This window comes from Cimex lectularius, unplaced genomic scaffold (assembly GCF_000648675.2).
Source record: "Cimex lectularius strain Harlan isolate CLEC.00 unplaced genomic scaffold, Clec_2.1 scaffold29, whole genome shotgun sequence".
In the NCBI taxonomy this organism is placed as follows: Eukaryota; Metazoa; Arthropoda; class Insecta; order Hemiptera; family Cimicidae; genus Cimex; species Cimex lectularius.
This window is the reverse complement of record NW_019392675.1, coordinates 2,556,004-2,583,356: the sequence shown is the minus strand read 5'-3', so window position 1 is coordinate 2,583,356 and position 27,353 is coordinate 2,556,004. Positions and strand designations below refer to the sequence as shown.

General features: G+C 34.6%; 1 protein-coding gene across 2 annotated transcripts; it reads right to left on the bottom strand.

The window, feature by feature from the left end:
- Positions 1 to 1,622: 1,622 nt before the first annotated feature.
- LOC106668911 (ubiquitin-conjugating enzyme E2 R2-like) lies at positions 1,623 to 27,027 on the bottom strand. Of its 2 annotated transcripts, XM_014398093.2 has the most exons (6): positions 26,820 to 27,027; positions 26,534 to 26,749; positions 12,130 to 12,216; positions 11,961 to 12,058; positions 3,472 to 3,606; positions 1,623 to 2,811 (listed from the first exon to the last, which is right to left on the bottom strand). In XM_014398093.2, exons 2-6 carry the CDS (start codon positions 26,708 to 26,710, stop codon positions 2,592 to 2,594), a joined length of 717 nt encoding a protein of 238 aa, XP_014253579.1. In that variant the 5' UTR covers positions 26,711 to 26,749; positions 26,820 to 27,027; the 3' UTR covers positions 1,623 to 2,591. The 2 variants fall into 2 exon arrangements, with proteins under 2 accessions (XP_014253579.1, XP_014253578.1); XM_014398092.2 differs by having other exon boundaries at positions 26,534 to 27,003.
- Between the last annotated feature and the right edge of the window lie 326 nt (positions 27,028 to 27,353).

The window sequence follows — 27,353 nt, the reverse complement described above, 5'->3', positions numbered from 1 at the left end:
TTTTAAAGCACCAAATTTCACTAGCACAATTCAAATACAACAATATTTTTTCTATATAAAAAACTCATAAGGTTAAGTTAGGTAAAAATTAGACAAATGTAAAAACAATTTTTTTCTTGTATTAAAAGAAATCAATTAGTTTGTAACACAAACTATAAAATAAAGAATACATTGTTTGCATATAAAAGGAGAAGTTAAGGGTACAGGTAATGGTAAGTGTCAATGGAACTGTTACAAAGAGTAAAGCATAAAAGTTAAATGTTCTGATCAGAAGAAATGTTACAAGATTAAAACAATTTCACCCACTCAAAGATATAACCCAATGATATTACAAGAAATTAGTCAATTCCCACTTTTTATTCAAACCACACAAAAACAAATTGAAAATAAAAATTTCCTTATATCACAGAAAATAATCTTAAAATTTGTACATTGGTTTAGTTTGCAAACGACAAAATATTACATTAAACAGTATTACAATACATGTTGTTATGAAAACAAACTTATCGGTAATAAAGATGGATAACACAGAACCAGACATCAATCTTTAACATGGACAAGAGCAATTCGTATAAAAGAAGAAGGACGATATATTTTTTCAATCTGAGATTTTTTTTTATCATAATACAATGTACCAAATCTCTTATGTAGAACAGGTATGTCTGAAAGAAAATATGAATAATTTCGATGTAATGTAATATTAAATTGTTAAGTAGCTTGATATATTTTCTTGTGTAAATTAAATTACGTTTTTACATTAAGTTTAAAACTAAGAAACTAAAATATCATAAGCCCAATTGTTAAAAGGACAATGCCTAAACACAGAGAATTTTCAAATCGTCAAATTTTATTATTTTTGAAAGCTCAATTCAGAAATTTTTTAAAAACTATAAAATTAACCAATATTATTGGTGATTATTATTGGATTTTTACCAAATAAAAATTAAATGCTTTAGTAATGTTGTTTGTTTTAAATTGACAATCAAAGCCTAGTTAAACTCAAACAATTAAAAAACTTTTTATTATATTACATATTTTGCTTCACTCAGAATGAAAAAAAATTTATCATTAAAAGTGGTTAAAAATAAATAAATAATAAACTAAAATGGATTTGTCCAATTTTGATTACATGTTTTTTAAAAATATAAATTTGCTAATATAATTGAATTTGGTATTTATCATAGTGCAGGTAACACAATATTCGTTAACCAGACAGCCAATGAAAATAAAAATTCAGCAGTGATTTGAACTTAGTGATTTTCCCTCTTGGATGAATGATATATGGCATTTTCCAATCATTTTGCATTTGAACAAAGTAAATTGTTAAATTCTTAATGTAAAAAGATGAAATTTAACTAAAATTTGATAATATAAGCTTAAATTGTCAAATTGAGTTTGTGTTTGATGATTTAAATATATACAAATACAAAATATACATGTTTTTTGTTTAATTTATTTATGCTAAAAATTATTTAATAAATTTAAATACATATACACCATTTTTAGTAACATAAAAATCAATTTAAAATGTTTTCCTGAAATAAATGAAATTAGCCCTAAATTTTTAAATAAATATTTACAAAATATATTAATGGATGTAACTTTTTTTTTGTTTTTTGAGAAAAAGAACAAAAAAATGCAGGCTTTACAATTTTTATAACTGAAACAAACTGGTCATTGGGATAACACATTTATGCAGCCGTCTAATCAGACAAAAATTAAAAAAAATTAATACCTGCAATTTGTCTCATTTTTCCCAGTATAAATTACATTGTGCTGATGCAAAAACCCTAATAATATCACCATAATTAAATCAGAAATATTTATCTGGACATTTTAAGATTTTTAATATATGAACAATAAATATTGAAAAATAAACAATTTACCAATGGAATCCGAATTCCACAAACAATAATTTATTACTCCATGACAATTAAAAATAGAAAATAAATAAGAAAGAGAAATCGCCGTTATATTAAATATATGTAAGAGGCCTGCAATACTGTTCTATGCCAATGACCAAAATAAAAATGATATTTAACTATAAACAGTTTGTATGTTTACATTACTTTTAAAATAATGACATATCCATAAGCATTTGTTGGATGTATATATATACAAATAGAACTTCTCTATTTTTTTAACCTCAACATTACAGGCATAAAATAACATAATAATGAATTTAATTTTAAATGTTCCTTATTATTTTGTTGTATGATTGCCTGATCAATAAACAATCTTTATTACAATTCACTCAGAAGTTTCATCCAATTGTTTCACAGCCTTTTCTTTAACTTACTAAATAAAATTGTAAAAAGACTGAATGCCTTAGAGTTTGTAATAATTACATTGATTGTAATGATTATTATTACCTGTTGTGTTATGTAGTTCATTGTCAGGCAACCACCATTACAGCTTAGTGGACATTTAATTTAATGTTTTTCATTGCAAACATTGAAGTACTTCTTCCATTATATGCTTACTCTGTTTGTTTAATGTATTAATTTTAAAACAAACACAAATATTAGCACGCTTTCAAAATGATGAAACAATTTCGGCATGGAATAAAAAGTGAGACTGTAAAACGACCATCATGATTCTCCATTTCCACTATCATCACCATCTTCAAAGTCATCTTCTGACATTTCTTCATCATCATCTTCAATGTGATAGTCATCTACATAAAAATCTGTCATGTCCATGTTTTGTTCTGGGGCCCTTACTCTAGTTTTTATGCAATAATCTTCCAGTGTCATAGGTATTTCCACACCATCTTTTTCAGCTTCTGCTCTTCCACCAGAGACTTGTTTTCTGTAATGGAAAAGGCAAAAATCAATCTTTTTTTTCAATTTTAAATAATTTACAAAAATAATATGGATAAAATCAATCTATAAAATAATTTCCCACATTTACGTTAGGTAACAACACAATAGACCCTTCCCTATATACAAATACCATTCCACAAAGAAAACCCCTTTTTCGAAGCTAGTTGTGAGGTGTTGGTTAAAGAAAGAGAAATTGCCTTAAAATTGAAATTAATTTTTTCCCCTCATAATAGGTAAGTTTTATATCATCACGCTGTGAAATACTCATCCTCTCTTGATGGTAAATTTATCAAATACACTATCTCCCTACAATATATATTTTTTTAAATTTATTAAGACTTAATGTCTTACTTAGTGTCAGTAAGTAGAAATATACAATTAGTCAATTTTTTAATAATATATGGGTGGGCATATGTAAATATTGAGTGGGTAAACCATAAATATTGCTGATTTGCCTAACCTGACCCTCACATATGGACGTACTAAAAAAAATCTAAAAAAGGCAATTATTTAGCAAAATTTTAATCAAGTGTCCTTTAAAACCTTAAATAGATTTACAAATTCTAAAAAAAATCCATATTTCTGGAGTGCCTTAACAAATCAGTGCCACAATGAATGTGTTGTCCAATTTTCACCAAATGATTACCTTATTATATTTTCGTATTCTTTATCTTTTCCTTTCGAATCTCTCCACCTGCGGTACATCACTGATGCATCAACATTAGCGGGACTGAATGTGTTTGGTTCATTCAGCAAAGAGATCACCGACAACAAAATTGTTCTGAAAAATAAAAAATGAACAACTCAACTGAAACTCACTAAAAAATAAAAAAGGGCACACTAGATGCATATACAGGGTCAGCCAGATTTCAATGCATCTTTTTATATAATTAAAAGCTGTACTATGTTTTTTCTTGTTGTAATTTAAATTAATTGTTTATTCAGAGATTGTGAGATGCGGTCTGCTGTAGCGTAGGTGCCCACGTTTCCATCTTTATTGAGATCATATTCAGGGCCTGGGATTTATAAACATTGTTTAAATTTTACAAATAAGTGTACGATGTGGAAACATGAATTTATACAATGATAGAAATTTTAGATTAAAAAAAATGAATTTATACAATGCTAGAAAATTTTAGATTAAAAAAATATATAATGAATTTATACAATGCTAGAAAATTTTAGACTCACTCAAAGTGTTTGTTTTCCATGTAGATGTGTCATTCTTGTCTGTCGTGTTGAGAGTGCCAGTGAGAGATATTGATGTTTTACGTTTGTATACGTTGGATTTTGAAGGGGTGGGGAGGGAATTCGGGAATAGAAAGACATTTTTTATATGAGGAGTCGGCTTCTTTGAGGTGAAAGGAGCCAACAGTAGGAAAAAAATGGGGAAGGGTTCGGCCTGATTATCTTTTCAGGATTATATAGACGGGGATAATTTGGAAAAGGAAAGTGAAATTGTTGAAGAATTAGACTATGTAGAAATGTTTGATGTATTGAATGGGAAGTTGTATTATATGTTTCGTGTAATGTGATGATGCATGTTATCGATATTGAATTTGATTAATGATATTAGCATAGCTGTGACTGAGTTTACATGTGAGTTCTGTAATTGATGTTGTTTATCTCCGTTGATGTAAACCATTTCTAAAAAGTTGCGTTTGTTTGTTTTGTTCTGTGTTTAATATTTTTGGATTGTTGAAGTTGTGTTGGTGTTCAAAGTGGTCGGTAGCCAGTGCTGTAGGATTTTGTTTGGGCTTTTTGCAGTCATAGATATGTTGCTTTACTCTCTTATCCACATATTGGGATGTAATACCGATGTAAGTTGCTTGACAATTTAATCAAATGATTTTGTAAATTACGTCAGATTTATTTGTTACTGGTGTGGGATTTTAATTTTGGAAAAAAGTGTGTGAAGAGTGTTTTTGAAAGCTATTTTAAAGTTATCGGAAGAGAGCTTCTTGAACAAGAGCTTCTTGTTCTTGTGGTGAAATGATTTATGGCTTAGGGTAATAATTGCGTGAATAACCCTTTGGTCGTGTTTATTATTGTACGAAGAGGATGGTGAGATGTAAAGTTGAGATAGCGATCTGTGTTTCTTGGTTTTTAACACCAGATACCAATCTGTGATTAATGTGCCATCTGGTTGTTTTATTACGATTGTATCTAAAAATGGTATTGTTTTGTTCTTTTCACCTCAAAGAAGCTGACTCCTTATACAAAAATGTCTTTCTATACCGACTTTCTTCCCCACCCCTTCAAAATCCAACGTATATAAACATAAAACAGCAATAGCTCACTGGCCCTCTCAACAGGACACGCAAGAATGGCACAATTACTCAGAAAACAAACACTGAGTGATTAAAAATACTTTGATTGAATATAAAAAATATGTTTTGCATTGTATAAATTTCCTTTTTTCCACATTCTACATGTATTAGTTAAATTTAAACAATGTTTGTAAATCCCAGGCCCTGAAGATGATCTCAATAAAGATCGAAACGTTGGCACGATAAAGAAAATGTTTTTCTGAAACCTACATCACACCAGACCGCATCTCACGATTTCTGAATAATCATCGACTAACGGTCATTAATCACCATACATTTATTTTTATTATGATAATCAAAATTTGTTGTTGATAAAAATTGATTTTATTTATTTATTGATAAACGCATTTAAGACAAAGGAAACTACAATTGTAAACATTAGAAGAAACATAGTTAAAGATTTACTAGAAGAAAAAAACCAACACATTTTTTCCTATGGTGCATTGAAATATGCCACCACCATTTCTCAACTAACATTTTTACCTTAAGGTGTCTCTAAAACTGACCCACCCTGTATACAAATCCGTACAAACTTACTCATAGTACTGATTTAATTGATATCAGTTGCTCTGGGGTATTTTTGTACCCCAGAGCATTTTTTTTTTAATGTCTTGTAGAATTTGCATAACTAAAAGAGTCTATAGTCCATAATCTGATTTTTATTTATATTTCACTTTTCATGTTTCCCATAAAACCCCTAACTCTTAAAATAATTTCACCACTGTAAATTTGATTACAGCAATGGAAGGAGCATTAAAAATCCTGTAAGATTTTTTTGTATCCTTGAGGAAACAAAGTACAAAATCAGTTAGAATATAGATTTTTCACAATTCTTGCTTAAAGTTGAGTAATATTTTTGTGGCTCAGTAAATAGGTTCAAAAACCAACCCCCCTTCCTAGTAGTGAAAGCTGGGAAACGTTCGTCGCCTGCCTAACAGGATGGTTCATAATTGATCATCCACGTCATGGCACGGTGCTAATAGGCTAAAGGAGATCTAGTGTCCTACCCTTTAAGTGGGGTACTTAAAAAACCACTCCTCACTAAATGAAGTCATACCAACCCCCCTTGTCCCAGCACCTGTCAGCATCCACTATCCCCTCATACACAGAATCCTTGGGCACAAAACAGCATCTGCCCCAATCAATGGTGTTATGCAAACTGTCCCGAGTGACTCATTGGCACCCATGGTTAAATGGCTTCTTGAACAGTGCCTCTCTGATGCTGGGCGACCTCAGAGAGTAATTAGCCTTACTCCATCATGCGGGGGGGGGGGCTCTGATGGGGTGGACCATTTTGTTCCTTAGCAACTCGTAGGAATCTTATGAGTAAAGAAAATGAAATTCAAACAAACCTGAAGCAGGACATCAGTGCTTCAAAAGGTCACAATTGACGTCTGGAGATTGACGTTCAGCCCACAAAACAAAAGGAGAAACTACNGATGCTACGTGGGAAACCAATCACAACACAAACGAAGAGCCCAGTACCTTCAAGTACACAGGAAGAAACACACCCCTCTTGGGAAACCAAAAGGGAAGAAAAAGGTTTTCGCAGAGCACGAAAACTAAGAGAGCCAGGCAGAAAAGATGATCCTCTCAGGGAGGTGCTATGACCAAATGATACCTGAGGGCGAAACAATCAAGGGAAACACCAGAGGAAGATGGTCAATGATAGAAAGGCCAAAATCCAAAAAGAAAAACTGGAGACAGGAGCAATGTTCATCCACCCATCCAGTGAAAGGGCTAGAGAGCTATCTCTAATCCCAAAAGAACTCAGATGAGAAAAGAAATAAAGCCATCCACATCCCAGGTACAGGACAGGGCCAAAGTTGTTGCTCCAAGTATCAGTTACGCTAATGCAACAAAAATGATACACCCTGGCCATTCTACCAGAGGAATACCCACTGGTAAAACTGACTACAGAAAAATTAACCCATCTGGAGGAAACCCTCATCAATGAAATTGCGAAAAGATGGGAAAACAAAATACAGTTTGAAGGAATACACTTCAGGGCAAGCATGAATGTCCTTGACTGTCAGGATGGCAAAACTGTAGAGTGGTTACAGGAGATAACTCCCAAATTGAAAGTTAGCAAGGAAAAGAAATTAGTAGTAAGATTGCAGAGGATGTTCCGTCCGAGACCTCATTCTATTGCAATGTTCTTCCCTAGGACAAAGTGGGAAAAGAACAGAAAACCCTAGGCATTGATCAAGGCACAGAGCAATGGGATCAGCGCTGAGGAGGGGAAAGTACACTCAGTTAAAGAGAAGGGGCCTGGGATTGTCATGTCCTGGGCATTGATGAAGTTTCATCAGAAACGATAATAAAAAAAAGGACGCACCCTCACTTATCATTTCGGGAGGCCCCTATAGGCTTGAAAAAGGGAGAAGGGGAGGAGGATACAAAAAGGGAGAAATCCCACACCTCCACCCCAATAATGCCCCCCCCCCCGCATTCAAATGTAGCAGGCCTCTGCAGTGATACCACCAACTGTGGAGACTACTTCCATAACCAGGTCCTCCTGGGAACCCAGACCCCTCCTATTTAGCCAGAAACAAGAATGCTCAGTGAGGAGGAGAAACCTCCACCTCCCCCAGTTCCCTTTCAGTTCTCATCTCAATCGATCAACCTCTCAATCGTTAACCTCAAGTGCACACCTCACCTAGCATTGAAAACCCTAAGTTTAGCCCTCTTGCACCCAAATCCCTGGACCCCGAAGTTTTCCCAAATTTTCATCCATTCCAAACCTTTTCCAGTGTTCCATCTACCCTGCAGGTCACCAACTTCACGTGGCGGGGCCTGTGGATCTCCATCAATACTTAAACATACAGTCCACAAAACCAAGTAAGTGTTCCTTTTTTTCTTACTTCCTATTTTTTCCTCATTTGATTTTTTTTTTTTTTTGCTAGCCCAAACAAGCTCAATATCCACAGGGGAAGAAGAAAAATTCTGTGGAGAAATATCCTTAGTATCAACAGCAACTAGATTACACAAAGCACTAGCAAAAGACAGAGTAGACATAAACACTGCCCTACCTAAAGAAAGCAGAGGGTAGCTATACAGAAGATGCAAAACAAAAAGCAATGCTTCTTCTAAGTATACATTTTCCAGGCAGTACTTATGACACACCCCTGGAGAATATGAGAGCACATAAACACAAGAAAGAAAACTGGAAGAAAGCAGCTGAAATATGCACAGAGAAAAAGATCCTCTGGGTGATCAACACTTTCAGCCCATATAAAGCGCCAGGAACGGATGAGATTCTTCCCATCATACTACAAAAAGGAGCAGGAATAATAATCCCAACACTGCTGCGTATACATAGAAGTATCTTAGCATTAGGCTATATAATACAGACATGGCATGAGGCAAGAGTAGTGTTCATACTAAAAATAAGGAAAGAGACCTACACTACCCAAATCCTACAGACCAATCGGCCTAACATCCTTTCTACTGAAAACACATGAAAAGCTGATATACAACCATATAAGAAGAGTGCTGAAAGACAAACTACTACCTCAGTGTCAACATGCATATATGCATAGAGCATGCTTTGTACCAGTTAACTAGTGACCTGAGGGAAACACTGGAAGTAAAGGAAATTGCAATCTGCGCATTCCTCAAGATTGAAGAAACCTTTAATAATGCATCTCATGCATCCATAGGGAAAATACACTAGATCAGACCACGTCTAGATGGATTGGAGAAATGTTAAGAACCAGAAAAGCTGAAACGAGCATAGGAAAAACACTACACAAGTCAGCACAACCAAGGGATGTCCACAAGGAAGGGTATTGTCACCTCTTCTATGGAGCCTAACAGTTGATGAACTGCTCGAAACTCTGGACCATGAAGGAATAAAGTGTGAGGGCTATGGGGATGATATAGTCCTGGCACCACATGAGGCAAATAACACTCAATAATACTGTGATAGAAATTTAAAAAGAGGTTAAATATCTGGGCATCACTGTAGGTAAGACATTGATATTTAAGGAAAATATCGGCTCCTCCATCATGAAGGCAACACAAGCTTTGATGGTATGCAAAAGAATAGCGGGGAAAAACTGGGGAAGAAGACCAGAAACTCATGTTCTTACACGAGGAGGCATAAGCCTGGGCTGATAAAGCAGATCAAGTAACCAAATGAAAAAAAACACAAAAATACATATACACACAAAAATACACATAAATACATACATCTGTGTAACAGGAGCGATGAGAATATGTCCCGCAGTTGGTATGGAAATGATATTGGGATTAATACCCCTATATCACATGATAATGAGGACAGCACAGAAAACTATTATTAGTATTATTAAAGAGAAACCTCCAACAGGAATAAAAGTAAAATGGAGAGATAGCAACAACATAATGAATGACCATCCAATTATCAAGGCTCCAAGAGACGATGTGAACGGGATGTTTGAATTTGATCAAAACTTCCAAATAAATTAGGTACCAAAAAAGAATGGAAAAGAGAGAAAAACACCTCCTTTAAGAATGGCACCATCTATAGGTTACCCAGATGAATCTAGAACACAAGAAGGTACAGGGGCAAGTAGGAGTAATCGGTCCCGGAACCAAATACTCAGAACCCATGGGAAAATACACCAGAATCTTCCAAGCTAAGGTCAACACAATCGAGAGATGTACTCAATTCAACTTGAATAAATGGTACAAAAACTCTTAACATAGCTACATAGCCAAGCAGCCATCAAACCACAAAGCTCGAACATCAAAAGTTCAAAGATGGTGTTGAACTGCAAAATCAAACAAACAGTTTAGGTATGCTGAACAGTCAGTCTCTGCTGGGTGTAGAAGGCAATGAGAAAGCGGACACGCTTGCAAGAAAAGGGGCTGATATACCGCTGATAGGACACTACCAATGAGTACCTCAGACAGAAGGTTAAAAAGAAAATGAAGGAACAATGGAACCTTCTCATTGGACACAAACAATCCAAGAACTCTTACCAAATTTCAGAAGGAAAGAAGAATAGAATTTATCAAAGGAAGCAGAAAAAACTGTGAATCCTAACAGGATTCTTAACAGGACACGACAAACTAAACAGACATTTAAAGAAGATTGGCATGACCCAACAAGGCATGTGCAGATTCTACAAAGAAGCAGAAGCAACACCTGGCACTATACTTGCCCACAGGAGGAAGTGCTTTGGGACATACAATGTGACCAAGAAATTCAATCACTGAAACTGGGCCTACTAATCGAATTCCTTAATGAATTAGGGCTCACCGGTGAGCTATAGGCAGAACAGAGGATACAACTCTTAAAGGCCGCATATATTACACACCCTGACTGATACATCTACATCTACAAATACTGGCAAATATGGCACTTGCAAAAACATTGTCCCTACTAATAAGCTTTAAAGAAATGTATTTAATTTCTCAAAAGGCTATTTCACCCGTGTAAACATTTAAATGCTAAAAATTTGATTTTTTTGGTTACAAATGTTGGTACAAAATTGAACATAAGCAAATACAAGCTGCTAAAAATTACACTCAATGTTGAAAAAGAATACAAGCCGGGGAATGTTTCCACATAGATTTTACTGTTTTTTAAAGTACATTGTGCTTCTGTCAGTCTCATAAGACTGCCTCATAGAAATGATTCAGGAATCCAGTCCTCTCACGAGAGAAGAGAAGCAGTATGAACTCTTGAGAGCAGTAAAATCTGTCAGGAAACAGTGCCAGACTTTTATTCTTCAAGAAGGTGAAAATTTTGAACAATTAACTCTCGCACGATGATGAGTTTTTCCTCTTGTGTCATCTATTTTTCATTTGTTTAATCTATCCTCCAATGTATTCCTCTATTAGGTCTTTGCTGAACGTGAAGTAATTTTGTTTGAAAATTTTTGAACAAAAATGGTTATTGCCCTTTGTACAGTTAAAAAGATGTGTGGGTTTATTTAGATACCCTGATCACGGGCCATGATATAATGTTTTTCCCGTAGAAATTTGTTTGGTTGTTTTCAAGTAAAATAAGTGTTAATATAAGTCAATTTCCTCACTCTGATAGGAAAAAGTACCACTTAGCCCTACTACCCACACGCTAATCCCTTACCTTTCATCTATTGTCCTGTTTTTTCCATTTACCCCAAAGCTCTCACTTTTCAGTTTGTATTCAGTTTCAGTGTTTTATACTTGCATGGATGACAGTTTGAAAGTTTCCTTGGCATAAAGAACAAAACATTTTTCTTGACTATCTACATTATCTGCTCTGGTAAACATTTAGCGGTGACCAAAAAATGGGAATGTATTGTTGGAAATTCAGAACGTAATAATTAGGAAATAAATAAATCTTACAGAATTTTTAATGTACTTTCCAGTGCTATAATCAAATTTACAGTACAGTAATTATTTTATGAGATTTGGGAAAAAAGGATTTGGAAAAAGTCATGAAAGTTGAAGTAACATGAAAAATGAAATATCTCGAATATAAATGAGAATCAGTCTATGAACAACAGACACTTTTTAGACTCATTTAATATGTAGAGTTACCTTCTGCAGTATTGACATCTGTTAATGGGACACCCTAATATAAATACATTATTACAAATTACAATACCCAAGTTTCTTTTTGCCAAGTGGTTGTCTAATATTTTTTTATCTCTAAAAGATAAGTCCTAAAGATTTTTTGTAAAATAAATGTGGAAAATGCTATACCACAGGATCCCCCAAAAAAATAAAATAACTAAGCCTATTAAAATGAAACATTTGACTATATTTAATTGGTCATTTCACAAAATAAATAAATAAATAAATAAAATAAACTAATAATAATAATTACCTGACATTCTGGGTAGGTGTCCACCTTTCACAAGGTAACTCGCCTGACTGTGGATCATCAACCGGAGGATGTAAAATGGAAATGCAAATGTCTCCATTCTAGAATTACAAAAATAATTGTAAATTAATTAAACAAAATTAAGCAATAAATACAAAAATATAGAAATTACCTCATAAACATTTGGATGCCACACTTTTGTGAGAAAACGGATACTAGGAGGAGAATATGGATAGTCAGGAGGAAATTTCATATGCGCCTGCAATAAATAATAAAAATTATTTACAGTAAATTAAAATTTAGAAAATGTACAAACATAAATATTTTATTTTATGCCAATTTTATTATTAAAATTGTATCATATATAATTGACAAGTGTTTTCATAGATGCTTAATTACATTTCTTTAAATTTAGGTAATTGGTTAAATTGGTGTTTTGGCTATTTTGATTACGCCCAATTTATCATGTAAAATAGCTCTCTGGTATTTAAAAATAATGTAATTTTATTACGTCTATCTAAGTGATATAATTTATATGACCCAATATTGCGTCTCCGCAGCGCTAAGTAGACGAAGTAAGCAACAAGCAGAGCGTTTGTTCAATTTGGGGGTGTAGCTGAATAAATCGGTTTAAAGTGTTAGATGCATTGACTCCTTTTTTACTCAAGAATAATTTAAGACCTCGGTATGGTCTGTATGAAGAAACAAATTCAATTGTCATCTGCCAAGCTTTTGACCCCTTTTAAGGTAATCATCAGGGCAAAACTATCTTAAAGATGTCTACAAATGGACAAAATTAAATTTGATAAATGGGTTGAAATACCTTTCAAAGACCAACTCAGTCCCAACATTGCCAAGGACTGTAATAGACAGTTAAATAGAGTGTGGTTACAGTCCCTTGCAATGTTGTAAAAAATTTGAAACCATCTATTAACAACTTAATTATGTCAATTTGTAGACATCTTTAAGATTGTTTTGCCCTGATGATGTCTTAAAATAGGTATAGAGCTTGGCAGATAACAATTGAATTTTTTTTTCCATACAGAGACCTACTAACATAGTTTTTCTGTTTGTTCGTATCAAATTTCGACCCAGAACAACATCACACAAACTGGATTCTTCATAAAGGCAAATTCCAAAAAAATCATTAAAATAAAAAATATCTGTAACGGACAAGTGTTATTAGGAAACATTAATGTAAATAAATTAGAAATCCCTGAAGGAGTGATTATCATAAAAAACAACACAGCCCTTTGTGTGGTGAGAAAAAACACCGATAATAATATAGAAATAAAGTTTGAGCACCCGATTATGTTTGAAAACATCAATGACTTCATTGTACAAAAAAATACTAACAACTTCAACATGATGACTCAAACCAAACCAAACTTTGACCCCAATAAAATTAGAACATTTAAATTCAGAAGAAAAAAATGCTATAACCAACCTAGTGACATAATTTTCTGACATTTTCTACTTAGACAGAGATAAACTAACCTTCATAAAACAAATTACGCACAAAATACAAACCATAGATGAAATACCTGTCTACTCTAAAAGTTACAGATGCCCGCAAATATTTAAAGATGAAGTAAATAACCTAATAGAAAAAATGTTAAAACAAAATGTAATATGACCATCATTTTCCCCATACTCAGCCCCAGTTTGGGTTGTCCCCAAAAAACTTAACGCTTCTGGATGAAAGAAATGGCGCTTTGTCATAGATTACTGCAAGCTCAATGAAAAAACTGTTGAAGACAAATATCCCATACCAAACATAACAGACCTACTCGACAAGTTAGGCTGATGTAATTATTTCACGACAATTGAACTTGCATCAGGTTTCCATCAAAATGGAGAAAGACAGTATATAGAAGATCACATTTTCAATGGAAAGTGGACTACATGAATTCCTACGAATGCCTTTTGGACTAAAAAACTTCCTGAGGATGTTCCAAAGAACAATGGCCCATGTATTACATGAACTAAACAACAGGATATGCACAGTATACCTAGATGACATAACTGTATTCAGTACACGCTTACAAGAACATATAGACCGACTACTACAAGTCTTCCAACGGTTACCAGACACAAATTTCAAAGTCCAATTAGACAAGACCAAATTCCTAAAACACTACGTCAGTCATCCCCCCCCCCAAAAAAAAAAAAAAAACAACAACCAAACAAATAAAAGGATTTCTCGGACTATTGGGTATTACAGAAAACTTATCCCCAACTTCTACACCTGATGCAACTTCTACACCATTAACAAACCATTAACAAAATGTTTAAAAAAAAAAGCGCAAAAATAGACATACACGACCAAGAATACCTGGAAACATTTAACATGCAAAAATTAATCATCAATGAACCTATCCTAAAGTACCCAGACTTTACCACAACATTCCACTTGACCACTGACGCTAGTAACATAGCGTTTGGGGTTGTCGTGAGCCAAGACTTTGACTGTTCAGACTTACCTGTAGCATATGCTAGCCGAACACTTTCAGACACTGAAACAAAATTATCTACAATAAAACATGAACTTCTAGCTATCGTATAGGCAGTAAAATACTTCAGGCCCTACCTATACAGAAAAAAATTCCTATTTTCTCACCATTGCAGTGGCTTTTCTCAATAAAAGACTCTGTATCAAAATTACTGCGATGGAGACTAAAACTGGAAGAATATAACTGTGAGGTTAAATACAAAACAGGACAATTAAATTTAACGCAGATGCTCTATCTAGAGTAGAAATACACATAAACGAAGGAAACTTTCTCAAACCCGAGATTTCACGTTCACAAACTCTAGACCTGGACAAAATCTTAACAGAAGTGCTAGAAGACAGAAATGTAAGCTCACCAAACAAAAAAGTTAGTGTCCCACTGGTCAAAGAATTACTTAACGTTTACAAAATCGACACACATTTTACCCGCACATAACATACACGATCAAATGGGATGATAGAACAACTACACTCCACAGTAGCAGAGCACACACGAGTACTCAAAAATAGAGAAGAATTCAATGATCAGAATATGGAAGACAAACTTAATTATGCTATATTTGCCTACAACAGTACGACATATTCTGCCACAAAGCACACACTACTTCGAATCCACAGTGGCCACATAAATAGAGACTCCCTACTAGATATAAATGTAGACAAACAATTAATTAAAGACCGCATAGCAACCCACAGAGAACGAGCTATTATTACATGAGAAGATTAGGGAATTAAGCCAAATCAACAAAGAGAAATCTTCTAACAAACGGAACGAAAACAGGGAAACCCTCCTGAAATCCCCAAAGAAGTTTACATGCAAAACGCACAAAAACAGAGCAAAACCAAAGATCGTTACAAACCAGAAGAGATAGACTGTTTCCGAGAATGTGCATGTAGGTCGTCTTTGGGCAAAAAGGACAGCTATGGTTTTCAACATCAAAATTTAAAGCCTTTTTCTAATAACCACTTACTTACATCATTTAATGCATTTTACGTATAGTGTTGAAGAGTTTCAATATTTTTACTGGTAGAAAATAAAACAACATTATATTAGCATACAACATTACTTCAACTGGGAAATTGACACACTCTAAGACTTTATTAATGGCAGCGCAAAACAACATAGCACTTAATCTCTTAACAATCTTGCAGCACCCTGTTTTCTTGAGCAAACTCGCCTGAGACAGTACCACCGCACCTGACTCTAAAACTTATATTTTTCAAGAAATTTTCTATGAATTTCATAACATTCCCAGTAATGCCGAAACTTAAAAGGGTATCTAAAATTGGCCTTCTCCAGGTACAATCAAATGCATTCTCCAAGTCAAGAAACACTGCTAGCTAGTTTTCCTTTTTACTGAAAGATTCGCAAATAGCATTCTCTAACTTTGTAAGATTATCCCTCGTACTTCTCCCCTGTCTAAATCCACTTTGCCAAGCTGGTAATAAGACTATCTATCGTACTCTAAAAACCAATGAACCCTGCTAGAGATAATTTTTTCTACCAGCTTACACATGGAGCATGTAATAAATATTAAGCGATAACTGGTCACCTCTGGTGCAGGTTTACCTTTCTTTAAAATAGGAATAGCAATGGCTGTAGAAAAGATTTTAGGAAATATACCAGAGACAAAAATTCTGTTTATTGCTTTTAGCACGGTTTGTTTATCGCTGTTTGCCAGAGTTTTGATGAAGGAAATACAAATGTTATCGGTCCCGGCGATGTATCTTTGCGCGAATTTAGTACTGTAATGAATTTGACTTCACAGAGTGGTTTGCTCAAAGGATTGGTTTGGCTGCATGATGCACCACAAAAGGGATAATCTCATGCCGTGCCTTTATTTCTTTAAATATAGTGGAATAATTTGAAGTAGCCGAAATTTTGTGAAGATGTTGGGCAAAAGGATCAGCAATTTCTTTAGATTCAGTTAGGAAGCCATCGTTATCTCCTTTAAGGGAGGTAATGAGTGGGCTGTAACTGCATCCTTTAATTTTTTTATCGTGTCCCAATAAACAGACATATTGAGCATGCTTTTCTGCCACATTATAATTTCCTAAAATTTCACTGGAAGGTTGTCTTAGGAAAATACTAAGGCATTTTTTCCTATTTTTGGTCGCTTGCCAAGTCTTCATTCCACCAGGGAACTGTGACCTGATTGATTTGCCAAGTGCCAGGCCCCTGATAACGATTCTTTAAAAAAGTATGAACGATAATTGGAAAATGATCAGAACCATGTGAGTCTTTTAGACTTTCCCATTTCAAAATGGGTTGCAGAGTTGGACTTGCAAGACTAAGATCTATTACTCAAGTTTTATCAGACCTAGAACAAAAATGTGTTGGAGATCCATCATTTAATAAGTTTAAGTTACATACATATATAATTAATTAAACGGACTTTCCTGAAGTATTCGTTTTATCCCTACCCCATAATGGGTTGTGGGCATTAAAATCACCAAGAATAATGACGGATTGTGGAAGTTGATTGAAAGCTATAAATAACTCCTCAAGTATTACTAAGTCCCCTCTAGGATGGTAGAGGGAACAAACCGTGAATTGAGGAGGGGTAAGTATCCTGGCAGCTATGATTTGTAGTCCAGAATCTAAGTCAATTTGTGAATATGGTACGTCATCTCTAATTACTACGACACCGCCACAAGCAATCTGGCTGTCAGTACAATCCTTTCTTAGTAAAGAGAAATTTGTAAAGTTAATTTTATCAGAGGTTAGTTTCCTGTAAGCATGCTATATAGCAATCAAACTTTGATAATAAACGTTGAAGTTCATTTCGTTTCAATGTAAGGCCATCCATATTCCATTGTAATACTGGCATAAGTAATTGAATTGAGATAAAAAATTAAAAGCTATCAAGCAAAGGATTTCGGAAATCATAAAAAAAATAGTGGGTACAGGAGGAATTGAGGTTGTGGTGGGTGAAGAAGAGGGTAGGGGGTTTCTAGATTCACTAGAAGCTGCTCAAGCATATGACGTTAATTTATCTTGAGGTGATGAACACTGTTTGAATAAAATTTCGGCCTGTTTGAAAGACACTTTTTCACTTTGACAAATGTTTTCTATTTTCTTTTCTGTAATGTAAATTGAACATTGTTTACTATAAGCAGAGTGAGAACCAGTACAGTTCATGCAACAAGGCTCATTAGAGCAGTTAGCAGTTTCGTGAGATGATTTACCACAGCTTTTGGTGTGATGACATTTACCTAAATGCCTATATTGAGAACAAGAGTAACATTGGGTTGGGACTAAACTGGCGCAATTTGGTTTGAAGAAAATCTAAGATAATTTTCTCAGGGATTTCAGGCTTCTTTAATGTAAGAAACAACATAGTGGTGGGGAGGGGTTTACCATTTTCAGTTTTCATCACTCTTTGTACTTTAGTTACTCCTTGAGATTCTAGCTCTGATAAAATCTCAGCTTCGGGACAATTTAGCAACTCAGGAGCAAATGCAACCCCTCTAGAAAAATTCAGCGAACGATGTAAAGTAAACTTTACTCTTGGGTTTTCTTGGGTGTTGATGTTTTGGGGATTGAAATAGTCTTTTTCACTGTTTATGTCACGAAGGACAGATCCATTCCTTAAAAACTTCATATTTATTGCCAGGGCTTAACTTCTGACAAACCGACAGACCTTAAAAGGACTGAAATTGTTAAACGAAATATTTTCTTGATCAGACTCTAAGGACACGAGAACAAATTTTCTGCACCATTTCATTTTGGTTTTTATAAATAGACCTTTGTCCGGGGAGCAGTTTTATTTTTCAAAACAAAATTTGAAAAATAAAATAAAACAATTAATTTAAAAATAATTATAAAAAGAAAATTATTTGGGTATAAAAAAACTATATTATACTCCCTGAGTTAATAAGGATATAAGAGATAACACAATCCGATGTTTACCGGTGAAAGGACATACACAGACTGAGTACTAAGTATTGTGTGTCGCAATGGAACATGCACACATGTTATTGTATTATGTTGAATATTTATTTAAAATACTGGTAACAAATAACTTTTTAACTAATTATAATATAAATGGTACACTATTGTTTGTTTATCTTACGTTTTATCAACATTTTAAACTGCCTACCCTTGATGTTTTATCAGTGAGACCCATTTCTACAATTCACCATCTTCAGACTTGGCAGAGAAGATGGCGACAAGCCAAAACAAAATGACCGACCAAAATAATTTGATGAAACTTTTTTTTTGGGGGGGGGGGATCAGCCTACCAGCCACAGCCAGATTATGTTTTATTAACTGAGTTGTAGAGGGCCGTTGTAGCCGAGTGGTTAAGGCATCAGACTCTCGGCTAGTAGATCCCGCGGTCATGGGTTCGATCACCACTGTCACCTCTGGACTTTTTTTCTGATGCCTAAGGGGAATGGTGGCCGCAATTTAAAGAAATTGACACGGCACTCATCAGTGGAAGGTCTGGGGCGGGATCAGATCTCAGCGACCCTGAATTTGGTCCCAACCCTCTTCAAAAATGAGTTTCTTCGATGGAAGAACACCGGCACACCGGGGGCTCGTATTCACACGCGTGTTGCGTGCAAGCCCCTAAAAATGGTGCCAGGGATAAATAATAACAAAAGCTGTACAGCTGCAGTGCTCAGGGGAACTCCGCCAGTTCCTGGTACCCATTGTAATATTTAAAAAAAAAAAAAATTGTGAGCCTCCTCACATCATCTCCGAAGCAATAGCCAGAACAGCAGTGACAAAAGTGTCGGCAATTAGTGTACCCTTCTGCTGCATATGGATTTTATCTTTACTACTACTTTACTACTAATTAAGTCGTTAATAGGAAGTCTAATCTCCTTAATTGTCCCAGCTTTGTTTCCTTCGCTAGTAGTATATCCACTGTTTCATTTCCCTCAATCCCCACAGGGTTTCTGATCCAAGCAAGGTGGACCTTTTTATGCTCGGCAAACCATTTCCCTAAATTAACTAAGATATTAAGGCATATACTATTTTATGAAAACCTATTTTTCTTGTTGGCAATCAACTGAAGTACACTTCTATTATCTGTCAAAATTGCAATATGACTATTGCAAAGAGAGGGTGTGCATTCCAAAGCCTGAGTTTCGCAACTAACTCTGCAGTATAGACAGAAGCGATGTTAGTAGTTGTGTTTCAAAAATCTCATAATGTGCTGGGTCCCAAACAGAATAACCCACTGTTTATTTTATTTTTGACCTATCTGTAAAACTAATGCGAGCGCCTTTCCATCTTTCTTTAATTATCTCTCATTACGACAATAGGTGTGGATCTCAAACTCTGGCACTTCAGTTCTGAATTACATCCAATGTTTTTTAATTCCCTTAGGGATTTTTTTTTTCATTAATAGTTGAGTCATTAATCCACCCGGTGGAATGCCTTGCTTAGCCACCTCTGGGTTGATCTGAAATTGCCGTCGAGTAGTTGATAGAAAAAGTTTATTTATTAAAATCACTAGTTTTCGTGGCCTGTTTGACCAATTACTATCTTTCAATTTTTATCTCAACTAAAAGCCTTAATTAATTGAGTTTATTTATTTACATTTTACGCCTATACTCTATTGCGATCACTGCACCGGGTTACTTTTCTTTACTTTCTCATTCATTGGCCACTAAATACGTATAGCTTTACCAGAAGCCAGAAAAATATGCTTGCTTCAAACTTTAAGACAGATTTCTCAAATGAGGAAATTTCTCTATTGGCCAAGGATATTAAATCTTCGATGTTGAACTTTATTTATTCTCTCTCTCTTCTAAGGGAGCTGAGATTTTGGACAATAATATTACTTATCTTGATATCATACAATTTATTTCAGTTGAAAACATGGGAAATGCAGTTCTCTATTTCATTTTTACCTACCCCAACCATCATTGTGCCCCTCTCCACTTATCCAACCGGACTCTCACCATGCATCTTTGCTTGTTACTATTCCTTGTTATGTTCGCTCTCATTTCCATGGGAAGCTACCATCTGTCGGGGTGATTTTGTTAGTAAGAATACATTTCTTAGTGAAGTCAATTGGGACGGATTTTTTTTCCTTTTTTGGATGACATTAACAGTAGTTTGCTGAATTTTTATGACATTTTTTATCGTGCGATCGCTTTATTTGTGCCCTTTAAAAAGAAGTTTAATCGCCATTTTCCTAACTGGTACTGTGTGGAAACCATTAAATTCATTCATTAGAATAGGACTCATAGAAAATACAAGAAATCCGGTGACTTAAATGTATACAAAAGGTTTTTGCGAATGAGTAATGATTTGAGAGAGCCTGCCAAAAATCATATTAACGTGGACTATAAAAATTATGTTCACAATATTCAACTAGACAGTCAGTAACATTAAATCCTTTTGGTCATTTGTTAATTTTAAGTATTCTAACAATGGTATCCCATCAATTCTACACCTCGATGGTCAGAGCTTTCCTGATCCTGCAATTATTCCCCATATCTTTGCAATTATGTTTCATAAAAACTTTAAATCAAGTACTGACTATAGTTTTTTGTGTTATCATTATTATGACGTCAATTTAAAAAAACATTGACTTTTCTGAAACTACAGTACTTAATGCGCTTAATTGCTTGAATCTTAACCCAAATCCAGGACCGGATGGTATTTCTGAACAACTTCTTCGATCATGTAGTCATTCACTCTGTTCATCAATAAACCGCCTATTTCAACTGTCTCTTAGGACCAATATTTTCCCTGACTCCTTAAAACGTTCTTATGTTCTCCCTGTGTTCAAAAATGGTTAGATCAAATTCTGTTTATACTGATCTTTCAAAAACCTTCGACACAGTGGATCATTTTGTGCTGATTCACAAGTTGTGATTGGCGGGGGTTGGTGAACCACTGTTGAGTTGGATCTGTTCTTTCCTGATTGGTAGATCTTTTCGGATTAATTTAATTTAATTTTTTTTTTTCAGACACGGATCAATGGCATCAGGAGTCCCTCAGGGATCACATTTGGGGCCAATCTTGTTCAATATTTTCTTTAATGACGTTGCTAATTCAATTAAAGTTTCTGAAGTTTCTTTATTGGTTGATGACCTAAAAATCTACAAATGCATCTCTACATTTCATGATTGTTTGTTGTTACAAAAAGATATTTCTGTTTTTCATGATTGGTGTATGCATCATAAATGTCATTACATTTCTTTTTCTGCAAAAAAGGTTCCTTTCTCAGAACAGTATTTATATTATATTCCTTAGGTGGTGTCTCTCTTGGAAACTCCATGATTACTGATTTGGGGATGGTCTCATAAGAAGTGTACCTTTGAGGATCAATATTCATACATGATCAATGTGGCATACATAACTTTTTTCATTAAAGGTCTGAAGTCAGACATTATAAGTGTTTATGCAATAAAAATATTGTATTTGTTTGGAGTATTTTTTGTTAGGAAGTGAATACGGTGATTTAACTTGGTCTCCTTTTTACAAGACCCATTCAAATGATTTAGAAATGATTCAGAGAAAAGCTACCAAATACCTAATGTTTAAATCTGGTCTTAATTCACAGTGTATTCCGCAGTCCTAGACTTAATATGGACTTCTTGGTCACTCATCATTGTGCTTTTTCGCTATTCGGATGGAAAATTTTAAATGGTTTTATTATGTAACAACAATGTCAAGCAACACTGCCATACTGTGCCTACAGGATCGAGAGAAAAAAAAGAAGAGGAGGACAGTTCTACACAGAACGCGGTATCTTAAACTACTGCCAAAATAAGAGACCACATTTATCAACGGTGAGCCATAAAAAATAACCATTCAAAAGAAGGGATTCTATTTTGTTTGTTTATTAGAGAAGAAAATTAAATTTTGATTGTAAGAGAATTATTTTTTAATTAATTTTTTTATGTAAAAAAGGAAATTTTTAGTTTTAAATTTATTTGTGATGTAAAAACAACTTCGAATCTTTATGCCAACAACCATAGACCGATAATCCCATCACCACTAATACAAACATCACAATTATAATTCAACTGTCATCAAAAGTTACATTTTAAATTTACAAAAAATAAGTTATAAGATGTTTATATAAAAAAAGAAATTTTGCTAATTTATTTAAATTTAATACTTTATAATATTACTAATTATTATCATAAGGGTTTATGTTTATTCGGAGATCGTGGATGCGGTCTGGTGTGGCGTAGGTTTTAGAAAAACATTTTCTTTCTTGTGCCAACGTTTCGATCTTTATTGACATCATCTTCAGGGCCTGGGATTTATAAACATTGTTTAAATTTTCAAATAGACGTAGGATGTTTATAAATCCCAGGCTCTGAAGATGATCTCAATAAAGATTGAAACGTTAACACGATAAAGAAAATGTTTTTCTAAAACCTACGTCACACCAGACCGCATCTCATCATCTCCGAATAATCATTGACTAACGGTCACTTAACACCACACATAAGGGTTTATATTGTTCATGTACAATTTATCTCAATAATAAACCGATGGTTTAGTGATAATTCATTTCAATATTTGTTCTTTTTTTCTAAATCAAAAACTTCATAAATAACTTCAAAATAAAAAATTCATTAACTTTATTTATTTTTGGGGAAAGTGTTAATAAATAAAATTAAGAAACAACTACAGTTTTATTGTTACTCCAGAAATTCTATCAGCCTACAGTTACCTGCCTGTATTATGTCAGCCAGCAAAAGTGCTATACAGAATATTCAAAACTTTAGCCTGACTATTTGCTTTGTGAAATTATTAAAAGAACTTTCGATCTCAGCAGACAAAACAAGAACGTGGTTTTCTGTTAGATTCGAGGCCATAGTGGAATAAAGAGTAATGACACAGTGAACAAATTGGCCAAGCATGCTACTCAATTCGGCAGCATTCAAGATTTGAAGCTTCCACAACTTGATGCGCTGAAGTTATTCAATAAACTCTGGATCAAAAAGTGGCAATATATTTATGGTACAGATGAAAAGGGGTCTTTCTAAAGGGCCTTATTCCTAAATGTTAAAACTCCCTGGATTTTACATGTAGATGGTAGTAAGGGATTCTTTTCCGTAATGACACAAATCCAAACGAGTCATGGAATAAGCAGTGCCTTACCTTTATAAAATAAAACAGAAACAATCCCCCAATTGTTCCACTTGCAATGTACTCAAAGATTTAAAGCATTTACTTTTCGATTGCGAGGAATACCACAAAATCTGAAAAACTTTCCTAGCAGAAATTTCTGCATGTAACCTCAACAATACCTTCAAACTTGAAACAATGATAGCTTCAGAAAACTTATTGATTTACAAATTGATATTTAAATTAATAAAAAATGTAATTTAAATATATAAAGTTAGAAGTAACTATAGCACATCCGAAGTGGGCTGTCGTGCTTCCCTGAGGGGTCCATGGTGTTGGGGGCGCTGACAGGTCAGTAGGTCGGAGCAGTTGTTAGTTAGTGGTGCACATCTTTTACAATGGCAAGATATTAAAGAAATAAAGCCAAAAAAAATATATTGCCATAAATCAGAGCTATCTAATCGAAGTATGTTGTAATGTTTAAATGTACAAACGCATTTTGGCTTAAACCATGTCTCTGACCAGGCGACTATATTAATATTATTTTGAAAAAGGAATATTTCTAAACTTCCCTTATTTGCTACAGCTGAACGAGCGTTTCATTGTAATATTTTTAGATTTTCTAGCATATTTATATTAATGCTAAGCTTTTAACCTGGGTCTTTAATCATGTTTTTAATATCCTCTTCTTGTTGTGTGGGAATTTTGTTCCCTACTGCATTTAATATGGAAATTACTATCTCACAAATTTTAGACTCATCTAAAGCATTGTTACTAGGAGTTACAAGAATAGCAACACTTTATGTGAGTGAGTATTAAATACTCGGTTCAAAATTTATATTTACATCTGTATTGTATTTTTTCCAATCAATACATGTTTTGTAATTCACCCAGGTCCTGAAGATGACCTGAATAAACATTGAAATGTAGGAAAAAAAAATGAAAAGGTATTTTTCATGACCATCTCATTCTTGAATCCAACAAATAAATTAACTTTATCAATTTTATTTTATCTTTTATTTTTCAGATGGATAATTTCAATTAATTTACCAATTGACATAGGGTCAATTGACCTTGATATCCCCGCTTGGTATTTTTTTTAACTTTCTATGCAAATTCACTAGTTTTGTGGTCCGCTTGACCAATTAATATCTTACAATTAATTAAAGTTTTCAGTTGAGATAAAAAAAGTCAATGGCACGAGCAGGATTCGAACCCACGATCTTCCGCTTGATACGCTGCTGCTCTACCACTTGAGCTATTGTGACCTCGATCCACTGGGACAAGTGGAAGAGCAGCGGCGTATCAAGCCGAAGATCGTGGGTTTGAACCCGCTCGTGCCATTGACTTTTTTATCTCAACTGAAAACCTTGATTAATTTCACTGCAAATTTGAAAAGGACCAAGATCTGTTATATGATGACCATGTTAGACATTCATTAATTTAATTTTTAACTGTGGACTATTATTTTAAACTGACTCAGTTCTAAGATCGAAGGATCTTTTAAAGTGATAATTCCCAAATCCATAGCAATGATGTCAGATTAATTATTACGCTAGAGAAAGAAAAATAATTTCTTTGCAGATTTAGACAAAAATAAATAATGATCAAAATTTAATTGAAATGGTTTTGAGTAAACGATTCTACTTACCACTCTCCTAAATAATGTTGGTGTTAATTGTTCAAAGTCTAATACTCAACTGTACCTATCCTTGCTGGTTTTGTCGGTGAGACACAGACCCGGCAGAGAAGATGGCAATAAGCCAAAACACAATGACAGACCAAAATAATCAGATGTGAACAAACAACAATTAAAATGAGGCAAAAAAAAGTTGAAAAAAATTTATCAGCATACTGCTGACAACACTGTTCTTTTTCAGTCAATAAATCTATTGTAAATAAAATTATTGTGTTGAACTATTCAATTTATTTATTTGAGGCTCTGTAACTAAATGCTACGCATAATTTATTCAGTTTTTTCAACATTTTGGGTCTGTGTATCCTTGTTTTGTCAATGCGTCACGTTTCTGCAATTCACCATCTTCAGACCCGGCAGAGAAGACGGTGACAAGCCAAAACACAATGACAAACCAAATGGTGAGGCTAGACAGACCAAAATATCATAAATGACAAACAAAAGATTCTTCACCCAACAGATGCTGTCAGTGTTACACAGTGTTAAACTGAGACAAAAACAATTGAGAAACATCTGTCAGTACACTGCTGATAACACTGTTTTTTCTTTCATCATTAAATCAGTTGTGAATAAAACTGTTGTGTTGAAATATTCGATTTTTATTCGAGGTTCTTTATCTAATGTAAATATGGTATCTACGGTTGATTCGCTTGCGAAAGCGATTTTTTTAAAAGTTTAGTTTAGATCGATGAATCCTCCTAGAAACTAAATAGTCAAATTGTTTAATTTTGGTGCGTCATCGTGAATTTTGCCTGAGGCTATAATGGTTGAACTGTGCATCGAAGTGCAAGCGACTTTTCAATCAGCACGACTCATCCCAAGAACAAAATCTTCCTAATTCAACAGTGGCCTAGGATCGGGCCAATCTGACCAAATATGGATAAAAGAGAAATACACTTGGAAAGGTTCCGCAACCTTAGCCCCGAAACGCCTTGCGTTTAGACGGGTCCCGTATCGCTTTCGTTGGAAAATAATTCAAATAAAAACCCTCATTTACCCGTGATAGTACTTTTATAAAGAAACGTTTCCGAGGGAAATGGCTCGGCTGCGTACTACCATTGCGGGACTTATCGGTTTTCAAAATGAGTGGGGAAAACGTGAAGATTTATTTGTGTAAATATTTTGACAGGTGAAGAGTAAATGAATTCTTATCAAACGAGAGGGAGAAAATGCAAATAGAAGACAAATCGGGATCGAGTCGGCGAAGAGCTGCAGACTATTGTGGCGGTCGTCCTGGGGGACGGTCGAAAAATAAAGTAGTCGAAAGTCGGGTCGGTGAATGTGAAGAATAAAAAAAGTTGAAATTATAATTTTACCTTAAAATATCCACCCTGGTAAAGCGTCTCCGGGGGTCCGAATATCGCGACTTCCCATTCGAAGAGTGTGTCTTCGTGGAGCAATTTGACGCGAAATCCCTCGACTGGCTCTTCTTGCAGGCTCTTGTATTCTAGTGCTAGTGTTCTCGCCGCACTGCCCGTCGGTTTTTGGGTCATAATAAACGAGAATCTGTTGAAAACGACTCCAGGTAGAAACTGTGAAAAAAACAATGGACTCAACCGAAATAGTGAACTAATAAAAATCACGGTGACGTCATGCGCCTACAGTTACAGAGAGGAGCGTTTTATATAATTCCGTTTTTCATAATTCGTAAGGGCGAGAATCGGCTTTGGCCGAGGGAGAAAAAGTCACACGTCGAAGGAAGGCCTAGACACGAGAGGCGAGTTTTGTCCCAAATCCAATTTTGAAGAAAGTCCCTCGGACGAGAGAGCGGAGTTGACAATGTATACTCTGAATCAGCTGGCGATTTCAGCCAAGGGGAGAGAAGAGACCGCAGCTGCGCACTCCCTCACTACGCACCTTTCTAATCACAATTCTCTGGAATAACCAAACCCCCCCACCATAAATTTATACAAGTTATATATATTATAAACAATATTAGTTATAGCGTTACTTATACAGAAAAATGCACTCGGCTTATAAGATGTCGATTAAGCACAATTGCCTTTTTCTCCCCCTTAACCCGAGGTGACTTAATGATGGACCGAGGTAATTTAGATTAGATTCTGTGTACGCTTTCTCGAATGCATATCGGCGGAGCTACTACTTTTTAAATAAACGTTTTTAAAAAGGAAGATC